This window comes from Nicotiana tabacum, chromosome 4, assembly GCF_000715075.1.
Source record: "Nicotiana tabacum cultivar K326 chromosome 4, ASM71507v2, whole genome shotgun sequence".
Classification (NCBI taxonomy): Eukaryota; Viridiplantae; Streptophyta; class Magnoliopsida; order Solanales; family Solanaceae; genus Nicotiana; species Nicotiana tabacum.
In genome coordinates, this window is record NC_134083.1 from 46881320 (window position 1) to 46904779 (window position 23460).

The 23460-nt window shown below is 34.6% G+C and overlaps 2 protein-coding genes across 5 annotated transcripts; both read left to right on the top strand.

Annotated features, from left to right (window-relative positions):
- The first annotated feature begins 3977 nt into the window (after window positions 1-3977).
- Window positions 3978-7545, top strand: LOC107802677 (UPF0426 protein At1g28150, chloroplastic). The gene is made up of 3 exons (XM_016626214.2): window positions 3978-4149; window positions 4251-4394; window positions 7188-7545. Exons 1-3 carry the CDS (start codon window positions 4099-4101, stop codon window positions 7362-7364), a joined length of 372 nt encoding a protein of 123 aa, XP_016481700.1. The 5' UTR covers window positions 3978-4098; the 3' UTR covers window positions 7365-7545.
- Window positions 7546-11559: 4014 nt separating this feature from the next.
- LOC107802676 (beta-galactosidase 10-like) lies at window positions 11560-22292 on the top strand. Of its 4 annotated transcripts, none has more exons than XM_016626213.2 (19): window positions 11560-12071; window positions 12379-12474; window positions 12576-12688; window positions 12922-12988; window positions 13100-13192; window positions 13641-13784; window positions 14303-14391; window positions 14700-14805; window positions 14952-15039; window positions 15166-15284; window positions 15919-16083; window positions 16591-16799; window positions 17312-17421; window positions 17590-17699; window positions 18405-18512; window positions 20409-20519; window positions 20629-20840; window positions 21301-21637; window positions 21824-22292. In XM_016626213.2, exons 1-19 carry the CDS (start codon window positions 11850-11852, stop codon window positions 21932-21934), a joined length of 2610 nt encoding a protein of 869 aa, XP_016481699.2. In that variant the 5' UTR covers window positions 11560-11849; the 3' UTR covers window positions 21935-22292. The 4 variants fall into 4 exon arrangements, with proteins under 4 accessions (XP_016481699.2, XP_075107896.1, XP_075107895.1 ...); XM_075251795.1 differs by having other exon boundaries at window positions 11611-12071; window positions 13100-13196; window positions 13645-13784; window positions 21807-22292; XM_075251794.1 differs by having other exon boundaries at window positions 11611-12071; window positions 13100-13196; window positions 13645-13784.
- Window positions 22293-23460: the final 1168 nt, after the last annotated feature.

Genomic DNA, 23460 nt, shown 5'->3' on the forward strand with positions numbered 1-23460 from the left:
TATGTTATTATAGGTTTAAATCCTAAGGGGAGTATTTTAGACCTGGCTTACCCAAGCGGACAGCTCGAGTCGAGGTGGGAGTAACGTACCGGGAGCACGAAAGTCTACCCGGCCTAGTTACTGACCCAGCCTCGTTCTAATTGGTATGACTTCTAACAGAAAAGTGGGTCACGCGCACGTGTACACCATAAATTCAGAAGACTCGGAAGGGAGGCGTAAGAAGACAATTTAATACAGTTCAAATAGTATCAAAGCGGTAAATAAGCAACAATTAGCACATTAGGCCCACAAATATCATACAATCAATAAAGCCAAGTATAAATCACATTACAAGCTCAAATTCTGAACCCTGAACCAAAAGTTCTGGGTTCTTTTCCCCAGCAAAGTCGCCAGAGCTGTCACACCTCCTTTTTCCAGGGGGAATGGTGCCAAAGGAGTTTTTCCAATTTAAGTGACATTAATCGAAATGGAATTATTTATTAGATTCAGAGCCGCCACTTAAGATAATTTCTGGTGTCCCAAGTCACCGGTTTATTTTAAATCCCAAATCGAGGAAATTTGATTCTGTTTTACGGTCCGCGAACACAGAAGACCGGGTAAGGAATTCTGTTAACCCAAGAGAAGGTGTGAGGCACTCTCGGATTCCGTAGTTTTAGCACGGTCGCTTTAATCATACCTGGCTTAATTAAATTATTTAATTACTCATTTTAGAACCTATGTACATTTACCTTTTTACCGCTTTTAATTGCTTGATTATTCATAATTATGAAATTATCTTGAAACGAATCACGCGTACATGTATTCGTTTTGTTTGGTGGGTTAAGAATCATGCCGCGCATGCGTGTACACAATTACTAACGCTTTATTATTATCAAGATTGTTTGACCAAAGTCGCGCGAACGCGTACCTTGATTTCTTTTGGGAATCATAATTATGTCACGCGAACGTGTACACAATCATGATAATAGATTAAGTGCCTAAAGTATTCTATGAATTAAGAATTATTTTTCCTAAAAAAAAAGAAGTTTTGATATTATTGTGAAGCTAAAGTTATGGACGAGAAAGGTGATGTAATTTTGCTATGAATTATTGACGAGTGAATTACACGTGTGAATTATTACTTCGAAACCTGAAGTAATTTATTTGGCCCAATGAATTCATAATACCTACAGTTCATAATACCTTCACGCAGTAAATTATTACTAAATTCATAATTTGTTTAGTAATTTATTGCTAAAGTTAACAAATCATAATACCTACAGATTTTGTTTTAGACTAAACTAGCTAAATACTCCAACTAGCGTCACGTTAATACTTAATGACTTCAAAAAAAAAAAAAAATTATCCCAAACAAATCTACTGCATGACATAAAAAAAAGAAACTAACTAATGACCTAAATTATCAAATAAAGCCAACACCCAATATTTAATTTAATATATTTAACCAGTCAAAAAGTTTTTAGTTCCTTCTTTCTCGACAGTAGCTATCCAAGACCAAAATGTCATACAATTTAATAACTGTACAATGGAACTTATTACCCCATATTTATTCTTCTATGGTTGACGCTACAAACATTATGAAACTTGTGAAACAAAATAAATTTTAACTTCACGCCTTATCTTTAAACAATTCAAATATACAAATTCACACGCTAATCGCAATAACAAACACCAAAATACATGAAAAATGGCCAGTAACAGGTAAAACGATAAATTCGAAATAAGAGTTAATAAAGTGAGGTAGAAGACATATAGTAATTTTAAAATCCTTTAAATTATCTTCAAGCCTACAATTCTAGTGAAAATGGTACAAAATTCTCATTATTGATTTCTTTAGCTTACGAAACCGGCCAGGAGCGAACATTTGCTTCTTCTTTTAATAAAATTTTACATCACACTAATTTAAGTAAAGATATAAGACAGAAAAGAAAACAGACGAGGGGAGTGCAGTAAAAGGCATCAATGAGATCTCGACATGAACTCTCAAATTTGAGATGAATAAACTATAATAAAAAGTATCATATTACTGCATACAACTCAGATATTTAAACCATAAAAAATTTACAATGAATACTACTAAAAATGAGAATCCAGACTAACCTTGAAAGCAGAATTTTTCTTTCAATAATACAAGGAATGTCCGCAAATACAACTCCAACGTCCCAACAATTTCAATTTGAACGAAGATGCAACAAGAATCCGAAGATCGCTAACCACAAAATAAGCTTGATCAGCAACCACAAACCCAACCGAGAACTCAGATATATTCGTGGGTGCTTAGCTCTTTTTTCCAAATCTCCCTTCGTCTGTCCTCTTCCTTTTTTTTTATTTTTTTTTATAGGGAATAATATTAGTAGTGTTTTTTGTTTCTCTCATTTGGAGTGGGGGAACGTGGTTCATATATTGTGTGTGCAGATGAAGATGTGAGGGAGTGGGGTGAGATGTGAGTGAAGTTGGGAAATGAGGAAGTTGAGAATTGGGATGCAGATTGTATTTTCTGTTTTCGTTAGTTTTTTTTTTTTTAAAAACCTTTTTCTAACCCATTTTTATTAAACAAAAAGATGGTAATATATATATATATATATATTAACCAACTTACTTTTAGACTTAAATATTATATACATAAGAAAACAAAATATTTACATTGTAGTTTAAATTATATTAAGAAAAATACTAAAGTTAACTTATTTATTATAATTATAATTAAAAGAAATCATATATTTTGTAAATTTTCATTTTTATATTTGCAAATAGAAATTGTGTGTGTGTGTGTGTGTGTGTGTGTGTGTGTATATATATATATATATATATATATATATATATATATATATATATATATATATATATATATATATATATATATATATATATAAGATTAGACCTAAAGAAAATATTTACACCAAATAGTATAGAATTTGGGTGTGGTTAAAAATTAGTTGTTCACAATGCGTTCTTATACTAAGTTGAAATGCATGATTTAAAAATATTTACTTATTAGTGTTAGATTTGAAACACAAATAAGTTTAATTCCCATAAGTAAAATCGGCACGATAATACCTCTGCAAAGTATTTACAACCATAATATAAATGAAAGAGTGAAGGAAATGAATGTTCTTTCATAATATTAACCTTAACCTCTTCTTTTTCTCCACTGGCAAGGTAGTTACAAGGTTTTACAAGAAAACAAATGTGACTATATTAGACAACGTTACACCTAACTGATGAAGCCTTAATTTGATTAGCACCTGCATTAAGATGGTGTAAGGTTCAGTTCTCACAAGGAAGTATAAGTTTATCATTATGTTCGCTATTCTTCTCCCTACCGTGTGCTAGAGACCTGTTTTGATGAAAAAGGAACATATGCCATCTAAGCAAATTTAGTGTGTTTGGACTAGAAAAGGATTATGGTTTTGTTTCATATTGTGTTTGCTCAATTTTTTTGGGGTGAAAATTATTTACACCCTCAATTTCCTTTAGAGATAAAACTCCTTTAATTTTGAACGATTGACATTCTCCCTCTTCATATCTCAATTTGACTTTTTTGCCTATTAACCCTATAGATTATCAATTTTTGTCTTTTTTTTTATTGGTTTAAGTCCTATGGTATCTGTTGGTGGTATTGATATTGTCTCTTTTCGTTTTCTTGAGCCGAGTTTTTTCGAAAATAACTTCTTTACTCCCTCGGGGTAGGGGTAAGGTCGGCATACATACTACTCTCTCCAGTTGTTGTTGTTGTTGTTGTTGTTGTTGTTGTTTTCATTGGTTTAGGTAGGAGTATTTTTATCCAAATACTTTTTCAATAAAAAGAGGCTAAATGTTGATTAGATTTGAAATATTTGGCTATTGTTTTTATTAGCGGCGTGAAATGTGGCTATAGTAGAGTGTTGCAAGTGTTCTTAGCTCATTGGGCCGGTCCGTCTAGTATAATTGGGCTTGCACTTCGGCCTATGTTTTCTCGGCCCGAATTCGTGGCATTAATCCTGCGCGTTTTGTCTGTTACACCTCCTCCTCGAAAATTCTGGAGCATAAGCATTGCCAGTCCTCACAGCTACTCCAAGCAAATTCAGGGAACAAGTAGCTGAAGAAGAAACAAAGAAGATGTCTATAGTTTTGAACTGTGTTGCTTCCGTATCACCTGCTTGTGCCACAGTAAGTTGGAGTTCAATTTCATTGGTCGATGTCCATTTGTACTGTTACTTCTGCTTTCTCTAATTCCGGTGAGTAATATTTGTTTGACGAATTTACTGCAGCGGAAATGGAAAGCTCCTATGTTTGGGAAACAGTTACCATCGAGAACATCGTCTTTCGAGCCACATGTGAATCCAGCTGGGTTTCGGGTCAATGCGTTTTTCTTCAATCCTATCCAGGAACCCATTCTCAAAGATGCTCTCAAGGTACTACCCTCTATCTTTTTTTCTCTCAATAATTTTTATTTTATACTAGTTTTTATATGTAGGTTAATTTACCAAACTCTATTTTAGTATAATTCTTTTGTCGTCTGATATCATCCAGTTTTGTATTGTTAGCTTCCGCACGTTATTTCGATCCCAACATCTCTCTCGGTCGATGGCCTATTAGTAGATATCAGATATGCTATACAATTCGACATTTCTTCTTCACAATACTGCTGTCTGGTCTGTTATTTTTTGTCCGCGTCATAATTGCAGTAATGCCTGCGCACACGAAATGGCGTTGTATATATTCACCAAAAGAAAAAACAACTGGTTTTGCAAATTATGTAGAGAATTTTTCCGTTAAAAATATTTTCACACAAGATGCCACCATATCTGCTTCTTAGAAATTAGACTTCCAGCTAGTTATTTTTTACTATGTTATTGGAGAATTAATATGTCTGGTGTGGATTACTTGTGCTTAGCTCTTGAATACAATTCTTCGATAGGCATTTCTTTTTGGGTGGGGGTTGGGGGTGGGGTTCCTAGTGTATCTTTTGGAATCAAAATGTGTGAGCTCATCCTGACCACTTAGCTTTGTATAATTCTTAGTGGCAGATAGTGGAGTGAACTATCCAAGCACTCCTCCGGGGTATCAAATTTTTTAGTGAGCTGTTCAACTTATGTTCATTTTTATTGGAACTCCGCAATACCTCTTTCCTTATGTTACATAGTTTTCCAGTTCAGCAGTATTTGACATGGTGTAGTATGTTGTTGCTACCAAGATGAGGTATATGCTGCTGATCTAGTGTATTGCTTAGCTCCTTGGTGTCACAAAGAGGCGTACGCTTGTTGTGCTTGGTGACTGGATTGAAATATTGGCCAGGGACTGCACTAGAATGATTGTTCTTAGTACTATTCTTGCAATTGTTAATAGCTTGCCAGACGTAGAGATTGAAGATGTGTTGAAAACCGACTTAGCTTAGAGTTTGTGTCAATGGACTGGTTAAGAACTCCATTATACTATGCATCAGCTATAGAAGATGATGATGTCCCATTTTCTTTAAAAATTGTAAAGATTTTGGCAATGGGCCTCATCCAGTTAAGGCTGGGATAGTTAATATGGAAATTTAACCTAATTCATTTAGTTAACGACTTAACGGGCAGCCTAGTGCATTAAGCTCCTGCTATGCGCATGGTTTAGGAAGGCCCCGACCACATTAGGTCTATTGTACACACTCTTACATTGATTTTTGCAAGAAACTGTTTACACGGCTTGAACCCATGGTCCCATGTTCTGCTAGTTATTAGCTATTTAATTTTATGTTGGAGATCCCCTTGGGAAAGGTGGAACGGTAACTCATTTGCTTTTATGGATGGAACATGGAAGTGTAGCATGTAGTTATTGCCAATTTGTTTTGTGCTGATATAAAGGAATTAAGAAAAATGCAGAGGGTATAGACCGAAAACCATGAAAAGAATTGTTGAACTCCCCAGCCCTGCTGGAAATGTTACAATGGAACTCTAATCATAATATCCAGAGGGCTAGAAGTTAGATTAATACTTAAATCTTGATTTCTATATTTAATTTTTTTCCTGAAAGCTTAACTTTAGTCGGAAAATCTGAGACATTTGATTAGTAGTTTTACTTAAGTATTTACTTCTTCTACTAAAGCCTTTTTGTAATGTGAGATGTTGCAGTGCTTATTGAGTTGATATTGTTCTCATCTCATCTAGTTCTCACAATCTGACAGTTGCATCTGCTGAGAAGTTGAGATAATGACATCGTGCTGATTTTCATACAGATTTACTAAAAGATTCTAGAAGCCACTCCCACAATGTCTTGGTGTAGAGTTATGCCCATGTAACACTACTTAACAGTTCCACTCTGCTTTAACTAAATAGTCCGATGTCATTATAGTAAAGTTCGTGCCTGTGGCGTGACCATTAAGCATTTGCATTGTTCTCATATCTAGAAGGCTCAGAATCATGCTATTTTCACAGCTAAAGACATCTGAGCTTATTGATATAGGTAGCTTTTGCACCATGTGACATCACAGCGAACAATATTTATGGCATTTTGCATTGATATGCAACAATTTCAAATTAAATTTAAAAAAAAAGAAGCCAGTTGCAAGATCTTGCTGATGGTCGGTAGTTTGTTTGCCATCCAGGGGAGGAAAGAAGAGAATTAATTTTGATTTAACCAAGTATAAGCAAAGAGATGGAAAAACTTTAACAAAATAGAAGTGTAAAAGCAAACTAGAGAGGAGCTTTTCTGTATTCCTTTAAACATGGTAGCAAACAACTACATCTCCCTGGAACATTCAAGAAGCAAAAGTTCTTTGTCTTCAAAACTTTTTTGAACCAATTTGAATGTAGCGATGTAGCTTAATGGACTGTGTAGTGGAAGAAAAGCCAGAGGAAAAGGTATCAATTGGAGGCTTAGATTATTGCTCCATGTTCATTGCGGGGCAAAACAACTTATCTAGTTGTTTTCCAACATCATAGTTAGTTGCACAGATCCCATGTATAACCTCTTCACTGAAGGATGTAGTAGTGGAAAAGCTGGAGAATGTAATGTTACCAAAAGAGTGAACATAGATAAATAAGAAAAAAGAAGATTATGCATTAAGATTGAATGCTTTAAATTCATGTCTGTTTAAATGATGATCTGGTCTCTAATTCTTGGAAAATCCCTTGTCATTCTCTTTCCTCTCTCCTACTTTAATATTAAATGTGAAGACTCTTATGTCAAGCTTTCTCATGTGAAACTTTTCCACCCCAAATATGCAGGAACCTGTTGCCTTCGCGGGAGGGATATTTGCTGGACTTCTAAGACTTGATTTGAATGAAGATCCTTTGAAGGAATGGGTTGCTAAAACAGTTGAGGCCTCTGGAATTACAGCAGAAGAAATTGAGACTAGTGTTGACCAAGCAGAGGACATCCCACAACAGATAGAAATTGAATGACCTTCTATTCTGTCTCTCCCTGTTGACAATGCTGTAAAAACACAATATTTGTCATTTACCTTAGAACTGTACGCAAAGAAAATCCTAAATCTTACATGAACAGTGAACATACATTTCTACTGGTGTTGTTACTTTCACCAAGCACTGGATTCTGTAGATAAAAGGAAAAAATTATCTTCCATTCAGCTCTTTCTTCCTGGTAGGAGATGAGGCAAAACCCACAGCGAATACCCTTGCATTTTCCTGTTAGATACTTATCCCTCTGACATCCTATACCCTTGCACTATAGGACGTCAAAGGGATCAACTGATTATTATCTTGTATTGACGGTAATCATTTTGCAACATCTGAAGATTTATGTTTCAATGAGCCGTTGTCTGTCCTTAATTTCTTTATTATAGAGGGCGATGTTCTTATTTGGTGGGATTTTAATTTCTTGTTAATCCTCACCTCATGAGCTAACTTTGGGGATCGAGTTAAGTTCAAAGTCCATTTATCAGTATTTGGTTGCGTAATATAGCCGGTTGTTTGTCCATTTATCAGTATTTGGTTGCGTAATATAGCCGGTTGTTTAGAGAATATCTATCAAAATACTGACGCTTACTGTTGTGATAATTTCCTAACCAGAATATTATGGAGGCAAGCAGAAGTGTCTTTTCCTTTCTGAAACAGGCAAGCGGAATTGACTGACTAAACAGTCATGATCTTAATTTGCTAAAGAATAATTTCCTAACAAATTTTCTGCCATCGTAAGGGAAAAATGAGAAAAATTATGAAAGTCCAGGCCTTATCGAAATAGCCTCGACTCTTGCGCTATTACTTGTCTAGTGAATTGTAGCATCCTAATTGAATGACATAAGACAAACATTTCCGACAAACCCAAATTCAAGTATCTTCTCCTAAAGCTACTTGTTTTTCCTTAAAAACTTTAGTCTAAAGTAAATACGCGTTTGTTTTGCTAGCTGGTGAACGTGAATCCAAAAGTAAGTAGTGTATAGAGTTTGAAAAAGGTAATTTCTTGATCTATTTGGTAAAATTCGATGAAAACGAGATATAGTAACAGGTGGCTAAAGGTAAACAGAAAAAGACAGGGAGTTGAAGTGTCACATAATGGTGGTACACAGAACCATTCATTGCCCATGGTGTTTTGTAGGTAGTAAAAAACCAGATCAGGCTTAGCTGTGAAACAATCTCATTTCCCAACGCAAATCTTAAATAGTTTCAGTATCATGTGGTATCCAGTCTAAAATTGGACGTTGAAACTAGTAAAAATGATCAGAAGTGTAATGAGAATTTGGACAATTCTGATAATTGCAGGCCTCTTTCAGCAATTTAGATTTTAGCGGGCACTGCTTCTTTCCCGCCAACCGAACAACATGCTGACTTCAACACGTTATCTCATTTAATCATCCACGCTCTTTTGTTATTCCAACTTTGGCAGCGTCTACCTACCTTTATCCTTAATCCTAGGATTTATTGTCTCTTTGGCAGAAACAAATATTTCCAAGTTTCATTTACATTACTATAAATAGTTCTGTTTTTTTTAAAATAATTTTCTTATTCAATTTTATCCTTACTCTAATAAATAGAACGTTGCATGGATTATAGTTTTAATGCGTTGCATGTACTCCGAGTTGAAAATTGGCTCTAATATGCGCTGTTTTAAAAGGTTTTTTTGGGACTCGCCTCGGCGCTCGCCCTGGGACGGGGCATTATCAAAATGCCTTGAGACTCATGTGTGAGGCTTAGTTCTGTGAGGCTTACGCCCCCAAACGCCCGACTGTGCGTCCTAAATACGCCTAACACTCAACGATCGAGACTCGCCCGATAATTCATATGCAAATCATGTGTTGAATTCACTAATTTGCATGGTTGACTCTCAATTTTTTTTAACAAATGAATGATTAAAGTTCTTTTTATCTATATGAATATAAAAATTGTGAATAACTCAAATAACGAACTATAGTACTACATATTTACTAATTGAGAATATCATGAAGGTGATTATCATTTGAATATTTCTTCTAAAAATAGATAACCAAAATTTATATCTTTATTTGATAGATCTTTACGTCTTAGTTCTATGTCTCTCAAAATTATCAAAGTAAATTTCTTATTTTACTATTTAAAAATTATTTTATATTTACTCATGAAGGAGTAATATTTTAAAGTACAGCGTTGATAAAATTTATTGAGTATTTACTTTTAAAGAGGTAAAATATTCAGTTTGACAATATTTTTCAAGAAATTATAATTTAATTGTTTGAAAGTAAAGAGGTTGTAGTTAATTTATATTTCATAGTAACTTTAACAATATTATATTATTTATACTTCTAAAACATACAAAATATTTTATTTTATATGAGTTTCTTTAATTCTTTTTAATTTTCTTGAACTTATAATGTATCGTTTATATTTTTATTGTGTTATAATGATATATTATTAATTCATAAATTAAAAAATTAGAGATTTGTGGGGCTTATACCCTGTGTCTCGAGACTTTTACCTCGCCCCATATTAAGTAAAACGTCCGTCTTCACACCCTCACCTTTTAAAACACTGCTAATATGTATCTTCAAGAATTGTAACTCGTGTCTAGTTATTCCGTTTGATTACTCTTTTAAAATATTATTCATTTCGGTCCAAAATAAAGAACACTCACCCTTTAAGGATTTGACACACTCATTGTTATATCTTCTTGATTTTCTTGGGATACTTATTTTGAACGCTAAAACGACATTTATTTTGGATCAGACGGAGTATCCAACCAGTTTCACTATGACATGACATTCTTTCTTTTAGTCCATTCCAACAACACGTAAATATCTTTTATATTTTGAGCCTTATTGTTCTTCTATATCTTAACAACATTTCAATTTTATCCTTATACTCTCTTATAAAAACGATCTGATATGTTTAGAACTACAAATTGTATTTTTTTGTATGTTATATATTTAATTTGTGTGTCACAATTCCTTATATCTTTTTAAAATTCGAACAAAGTTAAGCAATATCATTTGAAAAAGAAATGGAGGGAGTACGATATTTTTTACACCTTGTACGAGTATAAGAGTATTAGTTACCTTTTTCAAATTGTAGATCCGGTGTAGAAATGGTGCATCTAATGTCTTGTTAAAACTGTTGTGGTTAGATTTTCCTTTAAAAATATAAAACTATTTTTGAACTTGAAATTATGAACATGGATATGAAACTTTTCATTTCTTGGTCATTGTTTTTAAATTGTAATGCTCGAAGTTTTTAAAAAATGCAGCTTTAAGTAATAGTGCAATTTAAGAATTGTTCTTTACGCACTTGTATGAGTTATGATCTTTTTATATTTAGATAATTCTTACCTCATAAGTTAATTTTTGGAGTATCTAATATTTGATTAATTTAACTCTGTAAATTATGAGTGCGACATTATACAATTTTTTTAATGAACTACAATAGATAAAGTTTGATAACCTGTATTATAACTCTATATACACGTGATATTCATGAAATGCCAAGAAGAGGAAGTGGATAAAAAGAACATAAAAGAATATATAGACAAGTTTGTAGCGATTTTACTTTCTGCTATTATACTTAGTTATTTCTTCCATTTCAATCTTGTATTTCATAAAAAATAAGGGCAATATAATCCTTACGTAAGGGCCATCCTATCCAACTTTCAGGCATATTAAGATACGTTTCAAGCGTGAATGATTATCATAAGAGATTCCCAACATATCATATGATTCTCGTTCTTGAAAATTCACACTTTTTCAAACCCAGAAAACAGACGGAATTCTAGGATTTCTCCTGGAGGCAAATATTTTTATGCATATGTTTGAGTTGGCATGAAGTTTAAGGAAAATAAAATTTTGCTTGAAACGTGTAATCTGAGATATATTATGAATGTTTATAGCTATAAAAATATATCATTAGAGTGAGTTAAAAAAACTAATAAGAGTATGTAGTGACTTATAAATGAGATGTAGGGAATAGTTACCAATAAAGACCTTAATCACATGTTACAAATTCAAGATAGTCTTTTATTAGACAGCCTTTAAACGAGAGTAGTTAGTAGTGGTACTTTTTAGGACAGCAAGAATTGTAAGCAGTAAGAACTTCGTTTACCAGATTTGGCCGAAATGACGGTTAATGTTGTTTATGACGCTAGTATTAAACAATTACAAAGGATGCTGTACACTACGCACATGAGGTTGTGCGCACTATTTAAAAAAAATATCCTAATGTTGCAGTTGGGAAAGTTAAATGCACAGTTCCACAAAATCTATTCAAACATACTTGCGCACGCCTATTTAAACCTGATTTCTGCTTCTTTCAGCCGCATCTTCCATTTTCTTTATTCCGGCGATTGCTCCGGTGTACGGACACCGGTAAATTACTCGTAAATGCCAAGCCTCTCCGGTTGCTGAATACTGATAGCACTAGCTAGTAGCTCAGCTAGATTTCCGGCAGTGGCCTATAGACGCCGGAGTAATGAAGACGATGAGTCATTTCTCATCTAACTTCCTGTTCGTTTTCCTCGTGTCGACGGCAATATGTATAACAGCAATGTCATTGTCGTTAGCAGCTGTAAATGCTGCTAATATTACTATTAATGGTAATATTGTAACTTACGATCGACGCTCATTGATCATTAATGGCCAGAGGAAGTTGCTCATCTCTGCTTCCATTCACTACCCTCGCAGTGTACCTGCTGTGAGTCCCACTATAACTATACTATTTCACTAGCATAGTATTAGTGAAGTATTTTGTGCTCTTTTTCTATGCATAAGAGTTTTAAGTTATATGCACCGGGCATAAATAATATTTATGCAATCAAGTCAGTGAGTAATTGCAGGTAACTCTGTTTAATAACATTGATTGGTAAGTAACCTGCTATAATGTGTTAAATTACACTGATGATGTATATAACATAAATTCTTCTAATAGTTATTTGTCTAGTTAATGCAAAGTAGTTATTCCCATGGTTCTGATTTTCTATGCTCTATCGCAAATTTAACAGATGTGGCCTGGTCTGGTTCAATTGGCAAAAGAAGGAGGGGTGGATGTTATAGAAACATATGTTTTTTGGAATGGTCATGAACTTTCTCCGGACAATGTAATACAGATTCAGTTAAAAATTGATGGTTTATCAAAATCTGAAGTTATTTTGAGAGGGGATAGAACTGATATTTATTCTTTCTTGCAAGAAAATTTTAGTATTACTTTGGAGGAAGGTATGATCTAGTCAAATTTTGCAAGATCGTTCAGCAGGCTGGAATGCATATGATTCTTCGGATTGGACCATTTGTTGCAGCAGAATGGAACTATGGGTATATTCCCGTTCATGTTTTGACACATTCATGTAGCACTAAATTTATATTTATTTTGGTACCAAGCACCTCCTGTGCAGAGCTTCATGGGAGAAAGTAAATAGGGGACTTTCTTGACAATGTATACCATATTTTTGTGAAATTTTGGATGCCTTGTTTGCATGGTTTAATTACATCTCCGTGAAGTATTAAAGTGCTCGGAAGAAATCCTAACAGATCATTAAATCATGCAGTGGACTTCCTGTGTGGCTGCATTATGTTCCTGGTACCACCTTTCGAACTGATAGCGAACCTTTCAAGGTTAGCCTATAACAAAACCATCTCATGAATGTCGACTCTAGCTGTTAAACCAATTTTGAATTATTTTCGTAGAAGGATTCCTTTTGACCAATCTGCTGCTTGGTATTTCAGCATTACATGCAGAAATTCATGACATATATTGTGAACTTAATGAAGCAAGAGAGGCTTTTTGCATCTCAAGGAGGTCCTATCATCTTGGCACAGGCAAGTTAGAAGTCTGAAAGTCACCTTGGGCAAAAACCTTTTTCATCTTCAGTTTTGCTTCTAGCTACATCCTAATTTAAGTTTTGATCCTTGTATTTGAATATGTAGCTTTGTTTCTTCTAGAATCATCAAAATAATTTGTTGGTTCATCTTCTAATCTGCTTTGCTTCCAAAATGATTTTACCCAACTTCTATATCAATTTATTTCTCTGATATTCCTTCAGAGAATTATTTGGAAACATAATAAAGATATGCGAACTGCAGATCCACTTATCCATTGAGCCTTGTACTTATCTTGTACTAACTTGCTAGTAGAACCTTCAGAAAAGGTATGCAATTGCAGGACTAATCTTTTGCAACTAGCTTTGGGCTTTTTGATGAGATTATGCTTGTTGACCTTCCTTTTGTCACTGCATCTCGTTGACCAGCTCAGAATCTTTTGTTGCAGGTAGAAAATGAGTATGGCAACTACGAAACAGCATATGGAGAAGGAGGGAAAAGGTATGCCTTTTGGGCTGCTAGAATGGCTCTTTCTCAAGATACTGGTGTACCTTGGATAATGTGCCAGCAGTATGATGCTCCTGATCCTGTGGTGAGCACTTGTTTCCATGCTCTGAAATGGTCCTTTTTACTCTTCTCAGCTAAGATGTCAGGTTTACCGAATAAGTTTGATGCTCCAAGTCCATATGCATCTGTGTAACAAAGTCCAGTGAAGCTTTTATCCAGCTAATTGTAGATTCAAAGTGTCTAGATGAATGCTTTATAATTGACAGGGTGAATAGTTTTTCTTGTCAAATCACTTTGGTTGGTGTACTCTTGTAATCTTCTGTGAAATTACGGTTTCTTTGATTCTGGTTTTATCCATCCACACACTCCAAGAAAACAAAGCTGTTGTCGGAGGGCTTGGAGGCAGTAAAAGTAGATGTATCAAATAAGATAACTTTATGGGTTTAAGTTTGTCTATCAATTAAACACTTGCTCTCCTACCTTTGGGTAAGCCTGAATCGTTATTATTTAAGCAGCTTAGCCATAAGTAAATTTGATTTCCTAGCATGTTTCTTGGGAATTTCGGTTCAAATCAGCTTGTCAATACTTATTTATCCTTTGCAGATTGACACATGCAATTCATTTTACTGTGACCAATTTAAACCAATCTCTCCAAACAAGCCCAAAATTTGGACAGAAAACTGGCCAGGATGGTATGAGTTCACGTTCTCTATTTCTCTGTTTTGTGTATAAAAGCTAACTTCCATACTCATGCATTTATTTCATTTCTTTAGTAGAATGTATAGTTACATTTGACAGTATTGTGGCATGAAATCTTTCCTCAACTCTTCTTTTTTGAGATTACCGTCTCTTTCATTCCATTCAAAAGATGTGCATTTCAAATTTTCAATTTATGAGTAGAAAAAGACATGTTGTGGTGAATTCTGGCCTATTAGAGAGGCAGTGATGAAGTGTAGTCAATTCTGAAGGTGTAATATCAAACTGAACATAAAATTTTCAGGTTCAAAACATTTGGGGCCAGAGATCCTCACAGGCCTCCAGAAGATGTTGCTTATTCTGTTGCTCCTTTTTTCCAAAAAGGAGGAAGTGTGATGAATTATTACATGGTATTCTTACTATTTTGTAACCCGATATTAGCTTTTAAGTAAATCAGTTCTTCTTTAGTTTGATATAGCTTATACAATTGGCTACAACATTTTGTTGAGGGATTTTCCATATCATGCATTTTCACAATAAGTTATTTTATTCATAGTACCATGGTGGGACAAACTTTGGCCGGACGGCAGGTGGCCCTTTCATTACCACAAGCTACGACTATGATGCACCAATTGACGAATATGGTCATCCTACCTCTCTCTGTTGCTAAAGGAATAAATTTGTCTATATTAAATAAATAGCTTTGTAAACACAAGTTCTAACATGTTTAATTGAAACATAGTACCAATCTTGTGTAATATGGCTTCCAGGTCTAGCAAGATTTCCAAAATGGGGTCACCTTAAAGAACTTCATAAAGTCATAAAGTTGTGTGAGCATGCTCTGCTGAACAATGATCCGACTCTTCTTTCACTAGGTTCTCTACAAGAGGTAACTTCTCTTCCATTTCTGATGGTACTCCTCAAGCTTCAGAGTATTGAGTAGTTCCGAGTTTTATTTTCATTTGCTCCTTCATTTAATTCTATTTCTGTTCTGCATATATTTTTCTATAAGTAGAACCTGAAGTTAATGCACACTGCCTTCTACAAGCTACAAGAATTGGTGGAATTGTTACTTCATAAAGTCTTCATACATGCTTCACGCCCTAAATTCTGGGCTTATAGCTTCTAATAATACTGCTGAACTATGTTCATCAGATTCTAAGTGACAGAAAACCACTTAAAAATTCTGGCTCCAAAATGCTTCAGGGACTTAATAGATGCTCTTTTTTTAATGAAGTATTCCAAAATAAAATATGGTACACCTATTGTTCTGGATTTGAATAGGCGGCCAAACCATCTGAACCTAAACTAGCATTTTCATTCCCATATTGATTTGGAATGCCTTTTCCTCCGACTTAGCTGACTAGACTATGTCCTCTTCTTCTTTATCCTCTTCCATAAGCTTGTGTTTTGAACTAAGGACCATGATACTAGTGGCAGCGGGTTCTAATTGTTTTTTCTATGATAAGACTAAGTATTTTGCACTCTATCTGAATCTGTTCTTTTGTTCATTGGTTCTTCAGGCTGATGTTTATGAAGATGCTTCAGGAGCTTGTGCTGCCTTTCTTTCCAATATGGATGATAAAGATGACAAGGTGGTACAGTTCCGGAATATATCATACCAACTGCCAGCATGGTCTGTTAGCATTTTGCCGGACTGCAAAAATGTAGTATTCAACACAGCAAAGGTATAGTGTCTGTTTTAACAAATATCAGCTAAAAAAGGTAATGATTATAATTATTTGTCTCTGAAATATTGAAAAAGTCATTATTTTAGCTTCGTAGTTAATGTAACAAAGCTTCAATTGTCAACACACCTTTAACAAGCTATTGGCATGGAACTAAAGAATAGATAAATGACCTTGGAGGAGAGGTCATTTCATAGTGGTTCTAAGGCCTCTTCTACAGTCGCTGCAAAAGAAAAAACTTGCTGGTGAATTACTTCTGGAAGAAGAGACCTTTGCTATCAAGGTTATATTGTTCATGAAAGGGAACACATTCCACATTTAAATAATTGTGCTGGGTCAAAATAAAACAAATGAATATAAAGGCTTTTCTAATAAGATGTTATAACCCAGTGAATCCAGATGAAAATTCAAAGTTATTATATATTAGTTTTAAGATAAATCACATTTCAGAATGTATTTACTTGTTCATAATACAATCATACCTTGTGCAATTCCTCCTGTTTGCAGGTCGGATGTCAAACCTCTATAGTCAACATGGAACCCCTAGATTTGCATCCCACTGTAAGATCACCAAAGAGAGACATCAAAGCTCTTCAGTGGGAAGTCTTCAAGGAAACAGCTGGAGTATGGGGAGTTACTGATTTCACTAAAAACGGTTTTGTAGATCACATTAACACCACAAAAGACACTACGGACTACCTCTGGTATACAACAAGGTTGGTCTCACTCTGAGGTTGATAACATTTTACCTAAACACATGCATTTAACCAATATGAAAATACTTCGTCTACATGGATGTACTACAGCTATATGCGTGGATGGATGCCATTTTCCTCCCTCTCTTTGGTTTCCGAAACATGAAATCAATAATAATTGCTCAATCTATCATGTCATAAATTCTTGAAGGAAAGAAATTTAACTGAATGTCCGAAACATACTATTTTTGTTAACCTTTTGCTGAGTGATTAACCAATTATTTATGTATTTTGGAATATTTATCCTCGAACTAGTTTAAGAAGTCACTTATTGGTCTGCCAATTTTGGGTAAGCATTGGGTGCATTCAGTTTTCTTAACACTAATGGGATAGAAGGTGGTAAGGAACTTTCATGGGAGGAGAAAAACGCTTGTTTGCTTTCTATCTGACAAAAGTTGAGAAATTGTAACATTGCATTTTGAAAACGTTTCTATAAACATACACTCATTATTTTTTTTCTTTATTATTGGCAGTATATTTGTTAATGATGAGGAGGAGTTCCTACAAAACAGAAGCAGTGCAATGCTTTTTGTTGAATCAAAGGGTCATGCTATGCATGTCTTCATCAATCATGTTCTTCAAGGTCTGTATGCTATATGCCTACTTGCACGTTAGGGAAATTACACCAAAAGAAAAAAAGGAAACCCCTTTGTATATAAATTTCTTTTGCCTAGAAATAATATATTCCTTTTTGTATAAAGTGCACATGAACCTTAAGCAATTTTGTTCATTTGTGCGTATTGCTCTTTAGCCAGTGCATCTGGAAATGGCACAGTGCCACACTTCAAGTTTGGAACTCCTATTGTTCTCAAGGCAGGGAAGAATGACATTGCCTTGTTAAGCATGACTGTGGGCCTACAAGTAAGTGGCTACAACTATATTCATCTTTGCATAATGTGGTGACTGGATGCATCCCCTGGGAGCCCAAGTTGCATTATAATTGGGAGTGATCATTTTATTGAACAAGTGTAATTTTTAGGTTTTCCAATTTTTCCAGCTTTTGTAAAAAAAAAAAAAAAAAAAAAAAGATCAAATAGATTATTTTTGGCCACCAGTTTCTTACATCTATGTTATACATGAGCTTCCTAGCAGAGTCTTTCAATAAAATTATGATGCAATGCCAACTTATTGCCTCCATTTGAATGTCTTGCTTGCATGTTTTCTTATTTTTTTCATTTTAATCAATTTCCAAGGAATATATGGTTATAATAGCTTCAATTCTTAGGGTTATGATTCATAACATGAATTCATTATGCCAAGATCAGGCAATTCCAGCATTTTCTTTGGTGAGGAGTGAAAATGAACCATCCTTACTCTTTCAAATAAAAGACTGTGAAAGAATTTTTTTTATCTATAATGATGGATAATGTTCAGCAATTCTCTGCAAAAAAAGAGTTATGATAACTTGTGCATTTTGGAACTCTGCAAACGCTCACATAGTACTCTTGCTGCAGTTATTGGGATGTTGAAAGAGACCAATACACTTCAAATATTGCATAACTCTTATTTATTCTAAATGTTTTTCCTTAGTCTAGGAATCCTAGTAACTTGGTTTTTTCTTTGAAGACTGCTGGATCTTTTTATGAATGGATTGGAGCTGGTCCAACAAGTGTCAAAGTTGAAGGGTTCAAGAGTGGGATTGTGGACTTGTCTGCGAGTACTTGGACCTATAAGGTATTGCCTTTTCCCTTCAGTTAAATTTGCACTCCAGCTTCCATCATTGTCAATCTAGGAAGCATGTATTCCTCCTTTTAAGGTCTGCACAGAGTTGAAAATATTATGCACCCTCTTCCAGTATTTGGGAAAGCCACTATTAATCATGGCAGGGCATTGACATTGTCAAAATGGGAGCTTGTTCTATTACCTGTTTTGTCTTTTGAGAGGGTGGGATGAGGATCATGCGATGCATTTGGCAGAAAGGACACGTTAATAGTATTCCTTTTGTGTATTAATAGCATGAACCTAAAGGCAGCAACACTGCACAAAAGAATCAAATGAAAAATGTAAGCAAAGAAGTTTTCTACAACTATAATACCTCATTCCTCAACAAACAAATATGGTCATATATGGAGCTAACACCATCTTCTCATACCTTAGACTCTTCTATTGGTAATGGAGCCTGATGAGAACGTCAAAGCTTTGCTTGTAGGACATTGTACTAATGTAGCCTTATCCCATAATGGATACATATGTAGAAATATTTTTTCATGATGCTTAGGTCTTACCTGTCAACAATTTAGGGTAGGTTTTTGAGTGAGATGAGACCTGATATATGGCTAGACTAGAAGCCAGAAGTCCATTGGTTTTGCAATAATTCTGGAGAGGTTGTCCCACATTGTCTGTATAGAGGAACCATTTGTTTCCTTTCTACTCAAATGGCTAATAGGTCAGTTCCACAGTGCGACTATGTGAGCCTTCAGTTATAGGGGCCTTAAGCAGGGGCGGAGATAGAAGCCCCTATTCGGGTTTGGCCGAACCCAGTAACTTTTGCTCAAACAGTAAATTTTGCGTTAAATAGTTAATTAAATATATACAAATATTGAATTTAGAACCCCACTTGAAGTCGTTTTAAAATTTAGAACCCATAAAGTTGAAATCCTAGCTCCGCCTTTGGCCTTAAGCGTGTGATTTCTTCTAATTTGTACAAGGCCCATGTGTTGTTAGTCTTAGTGATGATTCTTTGATTGTTTTTGTGTTTGTCCGATATCTAGTTAACAATTATGTCTTCATTCTAAAACTTGCAAATCAACCAACTCAATAGTGTCCCGGGGAATTCACTATACTAATAAATGAAAAACGATATGGTAGCTAAGTTTTACACGGACCTATGGATTTATAGCCTTAATTGAAGGATATGGCGATTTTGAAATAAAACACATTCATTCCTGATTACTACTTATCAAGTATTTCTCATAATAAATAACAAATCCAGAAGTCCCTTTACAGGACCTTAGTTGACCCTGTTTGATTACTGCGTAAATTAAGGGAAATTTTCTTTTCAGTAGATTACTGTGTTGGAGCTGTAAAACAAGGGCTCATCTGTTAATAAAGATCACCTGGGAAAAAGTAATATGACTTTGTATTATGCCATATAATTTGAATACATGAAGAAAGAAAGACTTTTGCCATCAAGAGAAAAGAGCCCAACAAATATTGAAGTAAAATGAGAAGCAGGTGATGAAAAATTGGGAAAGATGGAATATATCTCTTGTGTAATGCAGTTATACTGAGTATCAATTGGACAAGCTCAATTGGGTCTGGAATGGTTTGATATCAAGTTAGTACAAAAAAAAAGGCTTGATATCAAGTTTTGTTTATGTCTTATCAATAATTATTCTTATCTAGAGATCTTCTCTTGAAGTATCTCAACTACTTATCAGTCCATGATCCATGTGGTGTTTCATTGCCTCAACTCAAACTTTCTCTCCGTATTGTGATTCACATTTAATATATCTTGGTGTTGCTCATGTGCAGCTCAGTACCGCGAAACCAACTTCATTCACTACTATATTTTGTTTGGAATATTGGGAACCTTGATTGCTCATTTAAACAGTTATAATATACTTCTAGGTTGGATTGCACGGAGAATATTTGAGGATACACGAGTCAGGTGGCTTGAACAATAAAATCTGGGCTCTGACTTCAGAGCCACCAAAGCAAAAGCCCCTCACATGGTATAAGGTAAGAAGGAAATAATGTGTTACATTGAACCTATATCTAGTTGTTTCTGAAGTTGTTGTACCCCTTCCAACTTTCTCATCACAGCTGGTACTTTTCTGCTATATTCCAGGCAGTAGTAGATGCACCTCCTGGTGACGAACCTGTTGCACTTGATATGATTCATATGGGAAAAGGACTGGCTTGGTTGAATGGACAAGAAATTGGCAGATATTGGCCGAGGAAAAGTTCTAAACTTGAGAAGTGTATTACTCAATGTGACTACAGAGGCAAATTTAACCCTGATAAATGTGACACTGGCTGTGGAGAACCTACACAGAGATGGTAAGACCAGATGCATGCCTGAACAGTATGAGTAGCATGAGTGCTACTTTAATTATCTCGAACTCTGTCCATAATGCTTTTTGCATGAATTCCTAAAAAGTTTAAAACTCCTATTTAGTTGCTAAAAGAGCACTTCTTTGTTTCCAGCTGTCGATAGAACCAAGGGCGGATCCACCTCCTGACCTACGGGTTCACCCAGTAGATTTTGTCCAAACAGTGTAAATGTGTTCGAAAAATTTACTAAATATCTATAAGTTTGAATGTGAACCCAGTTACTATTGAAAATTTCCTCGAGGTCGTTGCAGGAACCTATATCCTAGATCCGCCTCTGGATAGAACCAGTAGTGTTCGAAGTAGTAAATCATCAATTTGCATGCCTTAATGTTAGTTGGTTTTTTGCTCTTTTTAAGTACATCCATGTTTTCTAAGTAGAAATTCTCAGATTTCGTTTGTTAATTAGGTATCATGTGCCACGATCTTGGTTCAAGCCATCAGGAAATATCTTGGTGATCTTTGAGGAGACTGGTGGAGATCCTTCTCAAATTAGATTCTCAAGGCGAAAGGTCTCTGGAGCTTGTGGTCATCTTTCAGAGGACCACCCATCCTTTGATGTTGAATATCTGCAAGGAAGTGAAATTAAGAATGATGAAAACAGGGCAACTCTAAGGTTGAAGTGTCCCACAAATACTCACATTTCTGCTGTCAAATTTGCCAGTTTTGGAAATCCTACTGGCACATGTGGCTCCTACATGCAAGGAGACTGCCATGATCCAAATTCTGCAGCACTGGTCGAAAAGGTAAATATCTGATAAGCCCCTTTACGCGAATCATTACTTTTCTAGGTTGAACAAAAGGAACAAAGGCCTTGAACAATAAACTATACCAGAAAGTAACATAAGTGATAGCTTAAGTTGACGAGCGATTTCTGAGCTCTTATCTTGAACTAGCATGTGACAACTCATTTAGTTATTTATGTTTTACAGGTTTGCCTGAACCAAAATGAATGTGCATTAGAAATGTCCAGTGGGAACTTTAACATGCAATTGTGTCCAAGTACAGTAAAGAAACTTGCCGTTGAAGTAAATTGCAGCTGAGCACCATTGCCCAACATGAAAGGCATATTATAATCCATTTTTTTGCCACGAAAATGCTCGTCCTTAAACCTTTCTTACATAGTAGAAAAATCTGCTATTCCTTCTTTTGTCTATGATTTAGAGTTGAAGATATGGTTACTGATGTCTCGTTAATTAGCACCACCAATCCCTCTATTTTCTCTGAAGATGAAGACAGTATAGGGTAGTCATATTTGAAAACAAATATTCATCTTTATTCAGTCAGCATGCAAGATTTATTTATGAGATTGAAAATTGTGCAAAAACCAGCTGTGAGAACAAATTATGTGTTTTCTTTAAGGGAACTGTTGATCCCAGTATTAGTCAATTTTCCTTCTAAGATTTACTTTTTAAATGGAACATTGCACGTGTTTCTCCCTATTACGACGCTCCCGAATTTGTATTAAAATCTTTGCATGAAAGAAATTTACTAGGTGCAGTAGGTGTCTTTGAAAATCGAAAGTTTGGATTTAAATAACACACAATAATTTTCTACAATGTCGTGAAAAAAAGTTGTCAAATTAACGCTTGGATAGGCAATCATATTAGACCAGACGATATTTTAAACACTGAAATTGCTCACTGCGCTATTATATCATAACGTTTACATACCTCAAGGCAGTATTTAAATTATCTTATGACGCCTTAATTACTTAGATAAGTCTGTAGCTAAAGTGGTTAGTATCCCATTAAGGTTGATGGTATGTGTTATAATTTTACACAATCTTCACTTCATCAGCTCACGTTCGGTGTTGAGTTGGACTAGTGTTCATTTTTCTTAACATGGTATTAATGTTAGTTTTTGGTTGAGTTAAATCCATGTTTGCTAATCTTATAAATCTCTAGTTTCAAAATTGAGCTTTCGTAAAACTGAATTTGGAAACTTTTAAATTTCCTTAAAAATTACGTTTTCTTTGCGGATAAAAAAATAAATAAAAAATCCATCAAACAAATTTTTTTTTGTAAAAAATAAAATTAAGTTTTTTCTATCTCAAGGTTTGCAAAAACTGAAACAAACATCACCTAAATAATTCAACAACTCAAATCTAGTAACTTTCGGTATCTCTAGCATGATTTTCAAATTGTGATCTTTTTGGGTTTTCTCCATATCGAAATAATGATTTTGAAGTCAATCTAAGAAAGTCACGTATTGTTCTCACAAGGACTTCATCATGTGCTATATTATTGTGTTGGACATTACAAATAAGTGAGCTGCAATTGTAGCACACAATGCATTAGGAAATTTTTAAAATTTTCTTCTTTAAAGTTTTACCTTAAATAGAAATTTCCCAAAAGCAAAGTACGTTTACAATATTTTGAAGTAAAAGCATGAAAACGAGAAGATAATGTGCAAAAGAAAGTCGAAGAACATAGTTATTATTGTTTGACTCAAATTTTAGATCTAGGTTTAAACAATTAGATTATCTAATGAAATAGAGTTGATCTTAGCCAATATTAATATCCAAAAGATATATTAACCGATTTTATAGCAAGATGATACGGGTAAT